At 42.1% G+C, this 18,248-nt stretch overlaps 1 protein-coding gene across 1 annotated transcript in view; it reads right to left on the bottom strand.

The window, feature by feature from the left end:
• The window catches only part of SGIP1 (SH3GL interacting endocytic adaptor 1), a 106,400-nt gene that overhangs the window by 18,269 nt on the left and 69,883 nt on the right, over positions 1–18,248 (bottom strand). The window contains exons 19-21 of the mRNA XM_069738213.1: positions 5,878–5,989; positions 3,485–3,640; positions 2,558–2,690 (exon numbers count right to left, since the gene is read on the bottom strand). Of these exons, the coding sequence (XP_069594314.1) occupies positions 2,558–2,690; positions 3,485–3,640; positions 5,878–5,989 (401 nt within the window). The remainder of the gene's footprint in view (positions 1–2,557; positions 2,691–3,484; positions 3,641–5,877; positions 5,990–18,248) is intronic.

Here is an 18,248-nt window from a genome sequence, read left to right as displayed (position 1 = left end):
ACCTCACCGTCTGCTGGATACAGGGGTCACATAGTTTTTTAGGGTGTGAGTCAGGCAAGGGAACCCCGCAGATGGCACATTCCCTATGCTTCGCCTTACTGACGTTTTTCCTTCCCTGCATAAAACACATGAGGGGAGACTAGTCACTAAGTGAACTTTCTCGAAGATCACTTACCAGTGGCTGCTCACACCCAGAAATACCGAAGCACGAGGGGGATCCTTTTTGACTGACCCTCCAGACCCCTGTCTGGAGGAGCTTCTGCGGCCCGAACCATCGCTCCTTTTTTCATGTTCCTTCTCCTTGGGTCTCTGGGATGCTTGTTCCAGCAGCACAACCTGCTGATCCTGATCTGAATCCATTTTCAGTAAATTGGAGCCAGAACCCGGGAACATGCTGCTGGAGCCGCCTTATAAGGCCCCTCCTTCGGTCAGCGCACCTTGCCCAGCTTGCTTGTTTAATTTTCCCGCCCCCCCGCAGCTGTGGGGAATCAATCATCGCTCCGGAGGGATTGCGGCATGATCTCCGGTGGGCGCCGCCATCTTGGAGCCCCCGCGCATGCGCAGGAGCTTACCGATCCGGAAGACGTCGCTGGCTCCGCCCCCCGACGTCACCACAGCTTACAGCGCTTCCTGTCAGCGCTGCAGCTCTCGTGGAACGCCGAGGCCGGCCAGCTACGATCCGATCGGCGCCCCCCAGATGCCGCCGCGCTCCCCCCTGCTCCAGAGAGACCCACAGCCCACGGGAAGGGCGACTTACCAGACGCTGGCCCCGGAGACCGGACACCCCCTGGCGACCGCTCCTCGCTGCCTAGTCACCGCCGTGCCGCCCTGCCAGGGCCACCGTGACTACTTCAGGTACCCGCACCGGCCGAAGTGGGAGACCCTCTCGCCACCAGAATCGGTCCGGCCGGCCTGGACTCCTGTAGTATCTATAGGCATCCAGTCCCTTCAGGAACAGGAAACCAACTGATGCATGGGGAGAGGTGCCGCCCTTTTGTATCTGTAGGTTTCCTGTTCCTTAAGGGCGGATCCCCTCTCTCGTGTGCTGTCATGGGAGTCCGAATAAATACAACGCAGCGTTTCCGCGCGGTATTTTCCGCACCATGGGCACAGCGGATTTGGTTTTTCATATGTTTACATGGTACTGTAAACCTGATGGAACACTGCTGCGAATCCGCAGCGGCCAATCCGCAGCCAAATCCGCACCGTGTGCACATGGCCTAATTCTAAAGGTATGTGCACACGCTGCGGAAAACGCTGCGGATCCGCAGCAGTTTCCCATGAGTTTACAGTTCAATGTAAACCTACGGGAAACAAAAATCGCTGTACACATGCTGCGGAAAAACTGCACGGAAACGCAGCGGTTTACATTCCGCAGCATGTCACTTCTTTGTGCGGATTCCGCAGCGGTTTTACAACTGCTCCAATAGAAAATCGCAGTTGTAAAACCGCAGTGAAATGCGCAGAAAAAAACGCGGTAAATCCGCCATATATCCGCAGCGGTTTAGCACTGCGGATTTATCAAATCCGCAGCGGAAAAATCCGCAGAGGAACAGAATACGTGTGCACATACCGAAACCCTAACCCTACCCCTAACCCTAACCCTACCCCTACCCCTAACCCTATTCTAACATTAGTGGGAAAAAAAAAAATATTTATTTTTTATTGTCCCTACCTATGGGGGTGACAAAGGGGGGGGTCATTTATTATTTTTTTTATTTTGATCACTGAGATATAATCTATCTCAGTGATCAAAATGCACTTTGGAACGAATCTGCCGGCCGGCAGATTCGGCGGGCGCACTGCGCATGCGCCCGCCATTTTGGAATATGGCTGCGCCCAGGGAATAGACGGACGGGACCCCGGCTGGATCGGTAAGTATGATGGGGTGGGGGGGGACCACGGTGGGGGGGATCGGAGCACGGGGGGGGGGGAATCGGAGCGCGGGAGGGGTAGAACGGAGCACGGGGGGCGTGGAACGGAGCACGGGGGGGCTGGAATGGAGCACTGGGGGGTGGAACGAGCACCGGGGGGGGGGTGGATCGGAGTGCAGGGGGGGTGATTGGAGCACGGGGGGGTGATTGGAGCACGGGGGGAGAGGACAAAAGCACGGGGGGGAGCGGAGCACTGGACGGAGGGGAGCCGGAGCAGAGGACCGGCCAGATCGGGGGGCTGGGGGGGCGATGGGTGGGGTGGGGGCACATTAGTATTTCCAGCCATGGCCGATGATATTGCAGCATCGGCCATGGCTGGATTGTAATATTTCACCCGTTATAATAGGTGAAATATTACAAATCGCTCTGATTGGCAGTTTCACTTTCAACAGCCAATCAGAGCGATCGTAGCCACAAGGGGGTGAAGCCACCCCCCCTGGGCTAAACTACCACTCCCCCTGTCCCTGCAGATCGGGTGAAATGGGAGTTAACCCTTTCACCCAGCCTGCAGGGACGCGATCTTTCCATGACGCCACATAGGCGTCATGGGTCGGATTGGCACCGACTTTCATGACGCCTACGTGGCGTCAAAGGTCGGGAAGGGGTTAAGCTGCCACCATTACCTGATATTTCAGCATGTCTACATTATAATATGTCGCTTGTGGCTTTTGTTCTGAGACTTTCTTCAGATGCGTCATCAGGTTTGGCATGTTGACCCAGAATTCTTTTGCATTAGGAGCGGCCTGCGTGTTGTCACTGTAAGGAAGAAAAAGGTAAAAGGTATACAATTATTCCTGTAAACTAATCCTAGGTCATGTATATAAAAGTTTTAGTCTTGCCTACCGTTTTCGGTCTGCAAAAATATTGCAAAATTTACAATACCTACACAAATCAGGGTACGCATGAACGAGAATTTGGTGCAAGGACTATAATGTAGAGCTTTGTCATCAAAACTCGAAATGTTGCAAGAACAATAAATATATTACATCTGCAGTATGTTTTCTTGTATGATACACAATTCACTATAGAAGATGTGACACTTGCTTTATAAACCTGGTGTTTGCTACATCATAAACTACCCAAAAAACAGGGGCAGACTTTTTTTTTTCCTACATAGTATGCAAGTTTGCACCCCTTTAAATCAAAATCTACACTAAAAATTAGGACTCTGAGTTTGAGGTATGGTCTAGGCTATGAATTAATTTTTGTATCTGTTCTGAGATCTGAATTAATGGGTGTGAATTTATATAGAGGTCTAATTTGATTTTGCAATTTAATTACAAATATAAACATTTTTTTTCTAGCATAGTCACTTGCAACAAGAATTTATCTTTCAGGATTTCCCAGTGATAACTAATTTGATATAGTGGTATAGACAGTGTGCAAGCTGCCACTAAATTTGATCTGCATATTTCTGACATATCTGCTGGAAAAGAGCAGAAAACGGATTTTTCCAACATTCTCCTGTCCTTACTGCAAACAAAAATATGAAGGAACATCACATCAGAAGTTCTTTGGTTTTACAGCGGTAATGCAGTACCCGTACTGACCAGCAGAGGAGCTGTGGGTTTGGCAGAACATGCTCTAACCGGCTGTAGTTTGTGATACGGAAAGTTAGTGCGGCTGGTGCTGGATTGTTCGAGAAATGACGGGTGATTCCAGCTGGGAACGACAAGACCATTTCTCCTGTGATTTTCACTATCAACCTGAAAACACAAAAAAATAGATAAGTGTTATTGTACATCGATTCTACTTTTCCAGTGACGGTCAAAATGTTATATATTTATACTTACAAAGACTGAAAAAAGACCAAGGTCCATTAAGTTCAACCTTTCTCCACCAATTTGATCAACTTTCATAAACATACTGAATTTTATTCATTTATTTAATAAAACAAAGAGTTTGCTCAAATTTAAAGGCTATAGATACCACTAAGGAAAAAAAATTGTTGCATTTTTTAAGTCCTACTATGCAGATTGCATATGGATCCAAGTCTCAAACTAATTTTTCTAGTGGGAGTGTCCCTCCCATGAATACAGGCTGGATGTGACGTCTGTGTATTCATTAGCTCATTTCAGCACAGCTTCTATCCTGCACTTTGTTTTGTGCTTAGCTCCTTTTCTACAGCCTGTTTTTTGCTGCCCTGCCTGAGACTATAGACACTTTCTCCCCTCTCTACAATGTGGAAATCTGGGTACAACCCTCTCCTCCTCACTGATGCCATCTTAAAAGGAAACCAGTCAGCTGATTCATGTTGCTCAAACCACAGGTAGCACAAATCAGAGCCGTGCTGGAATGTTTCAGAGAAAATAAAGGTTGGAAGACTCGGCCTGGGACCATAGCAGGAGACTAAACTAGCCGGGTCAGCTTTTCTCCAGGTGATTGACAGGTCTCTAGCTATGGAAGAGTCCTGTCAACCACCTTTCACTCTCTTTCAAGCCACATATCCAAGCCCTTGCCTCCTCCTGTCGTCTCAAACTCAAAAATATTTCCCGGATCCGTGCTTTCCTTGACCGCAACACTGCAAAAACGCTAGTGCATGCCCTTATCATCTCCCGCCTCGACTACTGCAACCTCCTACTCTCTGGACTCCCCTCTAGCACTCTGGCACCACTCCAATCCATCCTACACTCTGCTGCCCGACTAATCCACCTGTCCCCCCGCTATTCCCCAGCCTCTCCCCTGTGTCAAGCCCTTCACTGGCTTCCTATCGCCCAGAGACTCCAGTTCAAAACCCTCACACTGACATACAAAGCCATCCACAACCTGTCTCCTCCATACATCTGTGACATGGTCTCCCGGTACCTACCTACACGCGACCTCCGATCCTCCCAAGACCTCCTTCTCTACTCCCCTCTCATCTCTTCTTCCCATAACCGCATCCAAGACTTCTCCCGTGCTTCCCCCATACTCTGGAACTCTCTACCCCAACACATCAGACTTGCGCCTACCATAGAAACCTTCAAAAAGAACCTGAAGACTCATCTCTTCCGACAAGCCTACAGCCTGCAGTGATCCTCAACCTACTGAACAGCCGCACAGCCAGCTTTTCCCTCTCCTAGTGTATCCTCACCCACCCCCTGCAGACTGTGAGCCCTCGCGGGCAGGGTCCTCCCTCCTTATGTACTCGTGTGCCTTGTTATCTGCTCATGTTTAATGTATTTGTCTATATTTGCCCCGTATTCACATGTAAAGCGCCATGGAATAAATGGCGCTATAAAAATGTATAATAATAATAATAATAATAATAACCACCTGCAGCAATGCTGGGAAAAGTCATCCAGAGGCAGCGACTATTCCCATCTTCAGCTATGGTCCCCGTACCAATTTTCAAAGTATATTTTCTCTGAAACACTTCATAAAAAAAACACAAATTTTCTCTGTCTGCTTTCTTGCAAAAACACCACCACACTTGTTTATTTACAGCTCTTTATCTGGTATTGCAATTAGATTCTTTGCACTTTAATAGAGCTGAACTGCAGTACCAGACACAACCTTCAGACAGGGGTGGAGCTGTTTCTGAAAAAGGGGGAAATCACTTGGATTTTTCAAAATGTGTTTTTAATGTATATGGCATTCCTTTCGCTGAACATGTAAATCGCAACTTAAATTATTTGATCATGGAATTTTTTTTTTTTTTTTACATAAGTCGCCTTCTCCATTACTTTTTGTGGCTAATAAAGGCCAGAAAAGATTCCATAAGGGTAAAAAAATAAGCAAAGTTTGACATGAACATCTAAACAGTGGCAATCCCACAGATAAAGCCGCACTATCGTCTTCCACAGCTTTTCTCCGCAGACATTGATACGTCTCTCTGCCCTTTTGACCGTTTTGAACCAAATGGAAAGAAGGAAACAGTAGCGGTCTGGTTACAGATTTGGCAAGAGACGGGAGTCATACGATCCTTGTACTGGGTCACATCATGTTACACGGCCATACTCACTTATTGGTATCGGCCCCTTTGAAGTAAGCGTTGACCGTCTCTGTGAAGGCGGCTGCCACTGGGAGGGTATCCTGGGCCCCCATGGTTAGGGGGCTTGGTCCTCGAGAAGATCCTGCAAGACAAGGGGCAGCTGATCTCTTGTTATGGGTGTAATAATATAAAAGTTGCAAACAAGACACAAGTGCTGGAAATATAGCACACACGATGGGGGATGTAACAGTAAAAGAAGATGGAAATGCCACAGAGCAACAAGACAGACGCAAACTGAAAAACAACATTTGCATGGAATTCTCATCCAAATAGATTTTTTGCAAGATTCTAAATTAAAGGGGTATTCCTCCAGTTCTAGGCACTGGGTGCTCCTTTGAAATCCCTGCTTGCGGTCAGTAAAAGGAAACATTTTTGTTTACATATGAAGACAGATAAAACTGCATTGTCTGATCTACGACTGTAACAAGCTCTGAGAAGTATTAAGGTCTGTCAAGTTTTCAGACCCTGTGTAGACAAGAATGTTTCCATTCCTGGAAAATAAAAAGCTGAGGAAATGAAAAGGTACAGTAAAAAGTTGTATAACTATGCTTGTGCAGAAAGCGAAGGCAAGTGGTGTCCAACTAGTCACCCAAAAATTCAATGGCGTTCTGTTTGTTGTTGACTTCAAAGAGACTGTTAAAGGCTGCATGGATTCTGAAAAACGGTGCAACCATTAAAGGGGTTGTCTGGCGCCGCTCACTTCGGCATCTGGAGGTGATCGGCGCTGATGATGACGCATCGACACATTCCTGCCGCGAATAGCACGGGTGCACGATAAATGCTGGTCATGCGACCATACTATGGCAAGTTTCAATGGTGAGGGGGGATTATAAACGGTATTTTACTAGATGTTTGGGCAGCTGGGCATTCATGAACAGGTTGCAGATGAGCTTTTCAGGAGGTTTAATTTTTTTTTTTTAAAAAAGGGGTTGATCACCTTTGGGGACAATTTTACTTAAATACATGTATTTGGAACTAAAAATAAATGTTTAAAATTGGGTTTCATGAAAAAAAAAAAGTTTATTGCTGGTTGAAAAATAAGTTAACTGAGAATCTATCACTCAGCTGCTAGGACGGTCTGACGGAGAGTTTATAACTCCTCTCAGCTGATTCATGACCACGCATAGCATCCAAACAAACAGCCTGTAAAAGGAAGTGACAAATTTTAATAAAACCAAATTTGCAAAAATGACGTTAGCCCCAAATACTTAAATTGAAAAAAATAAAATGAATGTGTCCCCAAAAGGTGGACAAACCTTTAATGAATCGATCTCTGAATGTGCAGGGAATGCAGGATTCACAGGCTTTTTCTATGATTGGGTGGGGAAAGAAGGACTCAAGTGATTTCTTAATGAAAGAGTAAAGAATAAAGTACTAAAAAGGCCCCCAGGACACGCATGGGTTAACTGAAAACTGTAATGAACAAATAGGCCATGTTCACACTTTGATTTAACTTCCTCAGGTTTTTGCACCAAAAATGCAGCTAAAACGGGTACCTTTGTCTTTTGCACTTACAAATCTCAGAATTTGCTGGTATTGTAAAACGCAGCTTAAAATGTGCATAAAAAAAAAAAAACACACAGCAAAGAACTCTGCAAAAACGCAACATGTGAACATAGCCTTAGGCTACGTTCCAATGACGAGCTTTTGGTTAGTTTTTGATGTTGCAGATTTTCTGCACCCATTAAGTAAAATAGGTTAGGCAGAGTAAAAAAATTAACCAAAAACTCATCGTGGGAACATAGCCATAGATTGATTTTTGGATGCAGCTACCTTTCCGCCACCCAGTGTACTATAAAAGAGTCAAACCATGAAAGGATAGTTCAGAGGAATGGGGTTACTGAGAAACCGCGGTGTCGGGAAAACAGTAAGAGGACGATATGCTAAACCTACACCCTTTATTCTCAAGAACAGTGGAGGTCCGAGAAGTCTGACCCCAACTGATTATAAAGTGAGGCCTATCCTCGCAATAACCTTCACTTTATAAGACAGGAATACCCCTTTAATTCAGAGTTCGAGGCATCTGGGAGACAGTCTCTGTTTTAGGACCCCACCAATGTGATCTAATGACCGAAGTCTACACCTGAATATATGACAGTAGTACATGCACAATCTGGATGTACATTGTGGTCTCGTTCATTTACACATTTTGATAACCATTTCACTTGCACTACCGGCAGCCCGACCTCCATAATACAAGAACCCACAACAAACGGTAGCCTGCAAGTCACATTACAATTGCATGACAGTTTCCTTTTGCTTTAGAGAAAATATGGATATTTGTGCCAAAATCTGTTTCAGAGATGAAAATTCATCTCAGGACCTGGATGTTATTCACGATTCCAAAAAAAAGATTAAGACATATAAAAAACAAAGCAAACAAAAAAAGACATTTCTTTTTCCAAATGAAGTGAAGGCACGATGATTAATTATCGATGATTATCATGGTCGGTGTTTTTTTTTTTTAAAGTTCCATTTGCCAGGTCTTGTACAGATCCCCAACAATCATCTAATAGCCGCACGGTACAAGCTCGCCGCCTTCAGACATCCGTAAAGCACAGTCTGAATATACGCTGACATTTCCAGACTAGCCATGGGTCTCCTGAGCCTCATAGGAGTGTATAAGACTGCGGATTTTAGCCCGCGGCTGGTCCGGACTTCACAGTCCACACTCGGATCATGTATCACGGACGTCTGAAGTCACGATTCATTAATGCAGTACGATGGTTCAGCTAGTACCAGTAACTCCAGGTCAGGTGTATGGTCTGTTCTTTTAGGATTACGTTAACACTTGCTTTAAGAAACCGACTAAGAAAAAAAAAAAGGCATGAACATTTGGGAAGGGTTAGAAAGGAGCAGGAAAGGAAGAGGTGGGGTTCTTGGTTTACTGTAGAAGCAAAATGCCATAGCAGCCAGAGCGAAGTGATAACATGCTACTAGCCAGCGATGCTAGCACACGGTGCAGACAATGAGAACCTGTCAATCATGTGATAATTCAATACAAATAAAACAAATTCACATGGCTGCAGCCATCTATGGCTGGCACAAACGCAATATGGCTCCTTAGGCGAAAGGTCTGAGAAACCAACACTACTGCCTAAAACCACAGAGAAAGGTCGGCAGTAGCAAGGAATGCTGTAAAAGAGAGTGTGTAAAATATCTCCGGGCATAATATGGGATCTGAAATTGATGCTGCCACTCTGTGCGGTCAGTATTCAGCCTTACATAAGTGCCAGATTTTATATCATCCAAGCCCTTTCCACTTCCTGCCACCTTCAGCTCAAAAATATTTCACGGATCCGTACATTCCTAAACCAAGAATCTGCAAAAACCCTAGTGCATACCCTCATCATCTCTCGCCTTGACTACTGTAACCTCCTGCTCTGTGGCCTCCCCTCTAACACTCTCGCACCCCTCCAATCTATTCTAAACTCTGCTGCCCGACTAATCCACCTGTCCCCCTGCTATTCCCCGACCTCTCCCCTCTGTCAATCCCTTCACTGGCTCCCCATTGCCCAGAGACTCCAGTACAAAACCCTAACCATGACATACAAAGCCATCCACAACCTGTCTCCTCCATACATCTGTGACCTCGTCTCCCGGTACTTACCTACCCGCAACCTCCGATCCTCACAAGATCTCCTTCTCTACTCCCCTCTTATCTCCTCTTCCCACAATTGTATACAAGATTTCTCTCGTGTATCACCCCTACTCTGGAACCCTCTACCCCAACATATCAGACTCTCGCCTACCATCGAAACCTTCAAAAAGAGCCTGAAGACCCACCTCTTCCAGCAAGCCTACAGCCTGCAGTAACCACCGATCGACCAAACCGCTGCATGACCAGCTCTACCCTCGCCTACTGTATTCTCACCCATCCCTTGTAGACTGTGAGCCCTCGCGGGCAGGGTCCTCACTCCTCCTGTACCAGTTATGACTTGTATTGTTTAAGATTATTGTACTTGTTTTTATTATGTATACCCCTCCTCACATGTAAAGCGCCATGAAATAAATGGCACTATAACAATTAATAATAATAATATCATCCAAACCCCTAGTCCTTTTATAAAGAGTACGTGCCCTTCACATGGAGGTCGGGGTCTCATCCAACCTTTCCACATTCACGATTCCATATACCAAGATAAGATTATTGGTGCCAATTGTTTTAGCCTGATTTTATTACAAAACTTGTCCTTCAAATGCAAATATCCTTAACACCTATACTTAGTAGTGTGAAACTGTGGCTGTGGCGAGGATATACAAAGCTGTTGCTCTTCTATTAAAATGTCATTTCATCTAAATAAGAAACTTTTTTAACAATTTGATAATTGGTGAGAGCCTCCCTTAATTATGCTTGAGAAATAGAAATTGAAAGTCATTTCAGTTGACATAAGGGTAAGTCCAAAAGAGCGCCAAACTTGTGGACCAGTCATTTCTGCAAATTGTGTGCTCATCTACATAGCAGACGGATGCTGGAGGGTTTCTAATATTTACCTGCACCAGTCTGGTCCGTAAATCGCACCAGAATACTGCATGCTACAACTTCGCCCACGCAGACCATTGGTCCCTGTCCATATAGCACGCTCGTCTGAACGAGCCGCAAGTGTGATCTGAGTCACTTCAATCATAATATTGTACCGATATAGTTAAGCAGCATAAACCGATCAAGGCACAGCAAGATAGAAGAAGTGAGTGTAAGGCTAGGTTCACACTTACATTTTTAGGGGGATTTTTTTTTCTTCTTTATTTCAAAGGATTAAGATGAATTGGACAAATGATAAGGATTTTTATACTAAAAAAAAGTACGTTCAAAAAACTTTTGAGCCGTCAGCAGGTTTATGAGATCTAGGCACAGATAACCCCACGGATCATTATAACAAAAGAGCAGAAGCGCTGCACTTCTCAAACACTGAAGACACCATAGACTTTCCATTGAGCGTTGGTGGAGAGCAGCGCTCGGCTGAATACTTCTACACCTTTGCTGTAGCAAATGGTCGGTGTCTCAGACCCTCTACACTTTTTTATATATATATATATATATATATATATATATATATATATATATATATATATATATATATATATATATATATATATATATATATATATAGTTATACTTAACCCTGCTGTTGCCTTCGGTCAAAAACGACCGACCTTGAACTTCAATATTCTTTAAAATATTCAAGATGCGGCTCTGAAACCCGTGGCCGACCGACCCATCCTCATTAAAGTCAATCAACCACAAGTTTCAGAACCGCATCTTGAACACCCCAAAAAATACCAAAGTTCAAAATCGGTCTCCCCAGACCGAAGACAACAGCAGGGTTTTAAAAGACTAAACAGTCATCTGGTTAGAAAGCTCATTTTTCAGAGCTGCCAGTGTGGGGGAAATGAAATATTACATGGAGGCCATTCATATGAAGAGTTATCTATGATGGCCAGACCAGCTCATAAAAGGGTATCCTGACCTGGAGAATTCTCTATGAGATTCTGTTTAGATTCCTTTAATAGAGTTCTAATTTTTCAGAAAACTTGTGTCCCCAGGTGAAGTTTACAAACTAACTGAGTTTTACTCACCCTCCACAGGTCCAGGTCAGAGACTCTATTGCTGATGCAGCGCGGCAGCCAGGGAGCTCAGCAGCTCGTACCGTGAACTTGGGGAGTGCCGGCTAAATTACAGATTGGCTGCAGCGCTGTCAGTGTAACATCAGACAATAGAGATCGGGGAAGTGATGCATACTCAGCGCAGAACCTGGGGAAGGCGAGTCAATTTTAAAAAATATTTTTTTACAACAAATCTAGGATTTTGGAAAATGTTAAACCTCTTTATTTTGGACATTAAAAAAACCCTTAAAAGAAAAGGGGTCCGTATTAAAGACATTAATCTGTTAGTCACAGTGGAGACCGTCTCCAAAGAGGATCTCGGACTCAAGTCCACACAATACACGAGCCGTCCATTGATTTTAACCAGAAAAGTGTACTGCATATTTTGTCCTGTAGAGGCGCTGCACAGAAATTGAACAGGGGTTGTTGGGTTTCGTTCCCCTGTATAGTATAGCTAATTGCAGTATTAGGATAGCCACTGATCATTCTAATTTTCCAGGGTTTCATTTAACATTAGAAAGCAGCCTAAAATAATCAGATAACCCCCTGTAAAGCAAATGATCTATAATAAAAAAAAAAAAAGAAAAAAAAAAAAAGGGGAAAAACACATTTTTCCATCAATTGTCCAATCAATAACCTACTAAAGAAGAAAAAAAAAATAAGGATTTCACTGCAATTTATTAAAACTGATGTAAAAAAATTGTTGTTTTTTTTTTTGTATAATAGTAAGTAAATACAAAATTAGAATACTAGTGTGAACAAGGCCTAAACACGGGCTGGGAGCTTATGGAACGGAATAAATGCATGTAAGATGCTGTGTACGCCCCAAACATTCAGAGGGATACATACGGCATGCTAAGAAAGGTTCAGTCCTTACCAGTATAGATCACGTAGCTAAGTGTGTCATCCCTGGCAACAGCTTTGGTGAGCACACAGACACAATAATTTATATGTCATAATTTGTGACATATACAGCTTTGTTTTTTTTTTTTTTACAAGAAATGGCAGGACAAATGTATTACTTATAAACTTCCCATTTAGAAATGGGGCAATTCTGATTATAGACAGCCAGGATATGTCCAGACCAGAGCTAGAGTCATCTCCCCTGTAAGATGTGACATTGTACGGATGCAAAACTATAACTAAAACCGGACATAAAGTTTCTCAATAAAGAAAACTGAAAACCTCCTTGCACCGGCGGCCACTACATTTTTCTTTGGTAAATTCCATTTATCGGTACTTCCTATAAACATGTCGCCATTGTGTTATAGTTATGTATAATTCAATATTTTATTCTGGAATGTCCTGTAAAAGATAATAACACACGAGCTCTGCTGCAAAAACAGAACGCGGAATGGGGCCCAAAATGATTCATATCATTCCTGAGATGTTGGACTGCAAAGCTACATAAACTCTGTATGTGACGGATGAAAACAACAGCGGAGGATACAGGAAATGAGACACAGAGACTGATCGTTTCATTCTGTGTTATTTTAATCTTTTTTTGTGTTTATAGTAACTTTCTTTTCCAAGAAAAATAATTTATACAATAGATACTTGACCATAGTGTGTGGTACATTGGGAACAGTATTATAGTAGTTATATTCTTGTACATAGGAGCAGTATTATAGTAGTTATATTCATGTACATAGGAGCAGTATTATAGTAGTTATATTCTTGTACATAGGAGCAGTATTATAGTAGTTATATTCATGTACATAGGAGCAGTATTATAGTAGTTATATTCTTGTACATAGGGGTCAGTATTATAGTAGCTATATTCTTGTATATAGGGGCAGTATTATAGTAGTTATATTCTTGTATATAGGGGCAGTATTGTAGTAGTTATATTCTTGTACATAGGAGCAGTATTATAGTAGTTATATTCTTGTACATAGGGGTCAGTATTATAGTAGCTATATTCTTGTACATAGGGGCAGTATTATAGCAGTTATATTCTTGTACATAGGGGCAGTATTATAGTAGTTATATTCTTGTACATGGGGCAGTATTATAGTAGCTATATTCTTGTACATAGGGGCAGTATTATAGCAGTTATATTCTTGTACATAGGGACAGTATTATAGTAGTTATATTCTTGTACATAGGAGCAGTATTATAGTAGTTATATTCTTGTACATAGGGGCAGTATTATAGCAGTTATATTCTTGTACATAGAGGCAGTATTATAGTAGTTATATTCTTGTACATAGGAGCAGTATTATAGTAGTTATATTCTTGTACATATGGGCAGTATTATAGCAGTTATATTCTTGTACATGGGGCAGTATTATAGTAGTTATATTCTTAAACATAGGGGCAGTATTATAGTAGTTATATTCTTGTACATAGGGACAGTATTATAGTAGCTATATTCTTGTACATAGGGGCAGTATTATAGTAGTTATATTCTTGTACATAGGGACAGTATTATAGCAGTTATATTCTTGTACATGGGGCAGTATTATAGTAGTTATATTCTTGTACATAGGGCAGAATTATAGTAGTTCTATTCTTGTACATAGGGCAGTATTATAGTAGCTATATTCTTGTATATGGGGGGGCAGTATTATAATAGTTATATTCTTGTACATAGGGGGCAGTATTATAGTTATATTCTTGTACATAGTGGGTAGTATTATCGTAGTTATATTCTTGTACATAGGGGCGGTATTATAATAGTTATATTCTTGTACATAGGGGCAGTATTATAGTAGTTATATTCTTGTACATTAGGGGCAGTATTCTAGTAGTTATATTCTTCTACATAGGGGCAGTATTATAGTAGTCATATTCTTGTATTCATTACACTGGCTACCCATTCTTGTATTCATTACACTGGCTACCCATTCGCTACAGGGTCCAGTATAAACTCATCTCTCTCACCCACAAAGCTCTCCACAGTTCTGCACCGCCTTATATCTCCTCTCTCATCTCCTTCTATCGCCCTACACGTGCCCTCCGTTCTACAAATGACCTAAGACTAACATCTCCCGTAATCCGAACCTCGCACCTCCGTCTCCAAGACTTCTCTCGTGCTGCGCCAGCTCTCTGGAATGCACTTCCCCAGACGATCAGACTGATACCTAGCCCCGACCTATTCAAGCGCGCTTTAAAAACCCATCTCTTCAAACAAGCCTACCCCATCAACTACTCAGTAAACTAACTTTGTCCGGTTCCCTCCTTCCAAATATTATCTGCATGTGAATCTGCCCCCTACTATTCATTTGTCTCCACACCCTCCATGCACATAACTGCACTTGATACTTGACTATTGCACTTAAACACACGGGCTGATGACCGGATCATGCAGCTTTATATGAAAATACCTATTTATTATAATTGCCAGACCTGAAATAACAAGCACTTTTCACCTATTGTGTCCCCCCATTTCCTAGATTGTAAGCTTGCGAGCAGGGACCTCACCCCTAATGTCACTGTTTAAATTGTCTTAACTTGTACTGAATTTATTGTCTGTACATGTCCCCGCTTAATTGTAAAGTGCTGCGGAATTTGTTGGCGCTATATAAATAAAAATTATTATTATCTTGTACATAGGGGCAGTATTATAGTAGTTATATTTTTGTACATAGGGGGCAGTATTATAGTAGTTATATTCCTGTACATTGGGGCAGTATTATAATAGTTATAATCTTGTACATAGGGGGCAGTATTATAGTAGTTATATTTTTGTACATAGGAGCAGTATTATAGTAGATATATTCTTGTACATAGGGGCAGTATTATAGTAGTTATATTCTTGTACATAGGGGCAGTATTATAATAGTTACCGTATATTCTTGTACATAGGGGCAGTATTATAGTAGTTATATTCTTGTACATAAGGGCAGTATTATAGTAGTTATATTCTGGTACATAGGGGCAGTATTATAGTAGTTATATTCTTGTACATAGGGGCAGTATTATAGTAGTTATATTCTTGTACATAGGGGCAGTATTATAGTAGTTATATTCTTGTACATAGGGGGCAGTATAGTAGTAGTTATTTTCTTGTACATAAGGGGCAGTATTGTCTATTGTTATTTACAGTCTTGTATAGAGAAGGCACTATTATAGTTTATTGCATTTGAAGGCCCATCTCAGATTGGTTTTGTAACCCTAAATTCTCAAAATACTTCAAGCAACCAGAGGATTATAGGGATGGCTCACTTATTGAATGTGCATGGGAGGAGGATGATCAGGAAAGATAGGTTTAGCTTAGTTCTTATCTTATGTCCTTCAACAAGCAGGGAGATAAGCGGAACCAATACTGTCATTTCAAGGAGACTCCAATGGATATGATTTGAAGAATCCATTCAGTCATGTCCCAAGCACAGCCTGTAGCCAGTAATCTGACAGCCCCCCTAGATATTAGATTGTCGGATTATCACGGAAGCCCTTCTGCTCCACGGGAGGTTTCTGGCCTCCTTGAGCTCGCCTTAGGACACCTGCGTTACGATTTGACAGGTGTACCGCCCCACGATTTGCTGTGGTTACTGTGGCCTCACAGAGGGATTGCAGTGAAATCGCCCGATGCTATAATTTGTATGAGTGTCTTATGACTTCCCAACAGCAGATGCAAAGCAGATTATATCTTATATAAAATAACTGATGATGTGGTGATAAGCAGCTGCCATGGGAGTCTGACAGCACCTTTTTCCCCTTCTTGCACAAACACACTCTCTTCCACCAGCTAAAGTGTAGGCTCTGAGTCTTTGCAATTTTTTTTCTTAACCTAATGATCCTAAAGTTAAAAATGAAGCTATTTTTTAAATATAGTTTTAAATTAAAATTTAAAACTACGGGTAAGTTCACACAGGGCGTTTTTGCTGCGCTTTTTTAATGCTAATTTTCAGCTGCTTTTTGCAATACCAGCAAAGCCTATGAGATTTCAGAAATCTCATGCACACACATTGGTTTTTTGTTTGATCAGTATTTTGTGCTTTGCTGCGTTTTTTTTGGACATAGAGCTTGTCACTTCTTTCAGCATTTTTGCTGTGTTTTTTCACCCATTGACTTGAATGGGTGTTGAAAAAAAACACAGCAAAAACGCAGGTATCATTATTTGCTGCCTTTTTGCTGCTGAAAATCCAAGGATATTAGCCCGGACAAAGAGAAAAAAAAACGCAACAAAAAACGCACCTAAACCTGTGTTTTTGACGCAGCTTCTTTCCTGCCAAGATCAGGTTTTGCTGCAGAAAAAAAAGGAAGCAAAAATGCCCTGTATGAACTTACCCTACAGCTCATACAACCCCTGGCAAAAATTATGGAATCACCGGCCTTGGAGGATGTTCATTCAGTTGTTTAATTTTGTAAAATAAAAGCAGATCACAGACATGCCACAAAACTAAAGTCATTTCAAATGGCAACTTTCTGGCTTTAAGAAACACTGAAAAATCAAGAACAAAAAATGTGGTATTCAGTAACGGTTCCTTTTTTTTTAACCAAGCATAGGGGAAAAATTATGGAATCATGAAAAACAAACAAACATAAAAACCCTCCAACACATCACTAGCTTTGGCTTTTATTACAGCTTGCAGTCTCTGAGGCCTGGACTTAATGAAGGTCACACAGGAATCTTCATCAATCTGGCTCCAGCTTTTTCTGATTGCTGTTGCCAGATCAGCTTTGCAGGTTGGATTCTTGTCATGGACCATTTGTTTTATCTTCCACCAAAGATTTTCAATAGGATTGAGATCCGGACTATTTGCAGGTCATGACATTGACCTTATGTGTCTTTTTTCAAGGAATGTTTGCACAGTGTTTGCTCTATGGCAGGATGCATTATCATATTGAAAAATGATTTCATCATCCCCAAATATCCTTTCAATTGATGGGATAAGAAAAGTGTCCAAAATATCAACATAAACGTGTGCATTTATTGAAGATGTAATGACGCCCATCTCCCCAGTGCCTTTACCTGACATGCAGCCCCATATCATCAATGACTGTGGAAATTTGCATGTTCTCTTCAGGCAGTCATCTTTATAAATCTCACTGGAACGGCACCAAACAAAAGTTCTAGCATCATCACCTTGCCCAAGGCAGATTCGTGATTCATCACTGAATATGACTTTGATCCAGTCATCCACAGCCCACGATTGCTTTTCCTTAGCCCATTGTAACCTTGTTTTTTTTCTGTTTAGGTGTTAATGATGGCTTTCGTTTAGCTTTTCTGTATGTAAATCCCATTACCTTTAGGCGGTGTCTTACAGTTCGGTCACAGACGTTGACTCCAGTTTCCACCCATTCGTTCTTCATTTATTTTGTTGTGCATTTCCTGTCTTGGAGACATATTGCTTTAAGTTTCCGGTCTTGACGCTTGGATGTCTTCCTCGGTCTACCAGTATGTTTGCCTTTAACAACCTTCCCATGTTGTTTGTATTTGGTGCAGATTTTAGACACAGCTGACTGTGAACAACCAACATCTTTCAGAACATTGCGTGATGATTTACCCTCTTTTAAGAGTCTGATAATCCTCTCCTTTGTTTCAATTGACATCTCTCGTGTTGGAGCCATGATTCATGTCAGTCCACTTGGTGCAACCGCTCTCCAAGGTGTGATCCCTCCTTTTTAGATGCAGATTAATGAGCAGATCTAATTTGATGCAGGTGTTATTTTTGGGTATGAAAATTTACAGGGTGATTCCATAATCTTTTCCTCAGAATTGAGTGATTCCATAATTTTTCCCTTATGCTTGGTTAAAAAAGTAACCATTACTGACTACCACATTTTTT

This window comes from Ranitomeya imitator, chromosome 8, assembly GCF_032444005.1.
Source record: "Ranitomeya imitator isolate aRanImi1 chromosome 8, aRanImi1.pri, whole genome shotgun sequence".
Lineage (NCBI taxonomy): Eukaryota > Metazoa > Chordata > Amphibia > Anura > Dendrobatidae > Ranitomeya > Ranitomeya imitator.
This window is presented reverse-complemented; position numbering and strand designations above follow the sequence as displayed.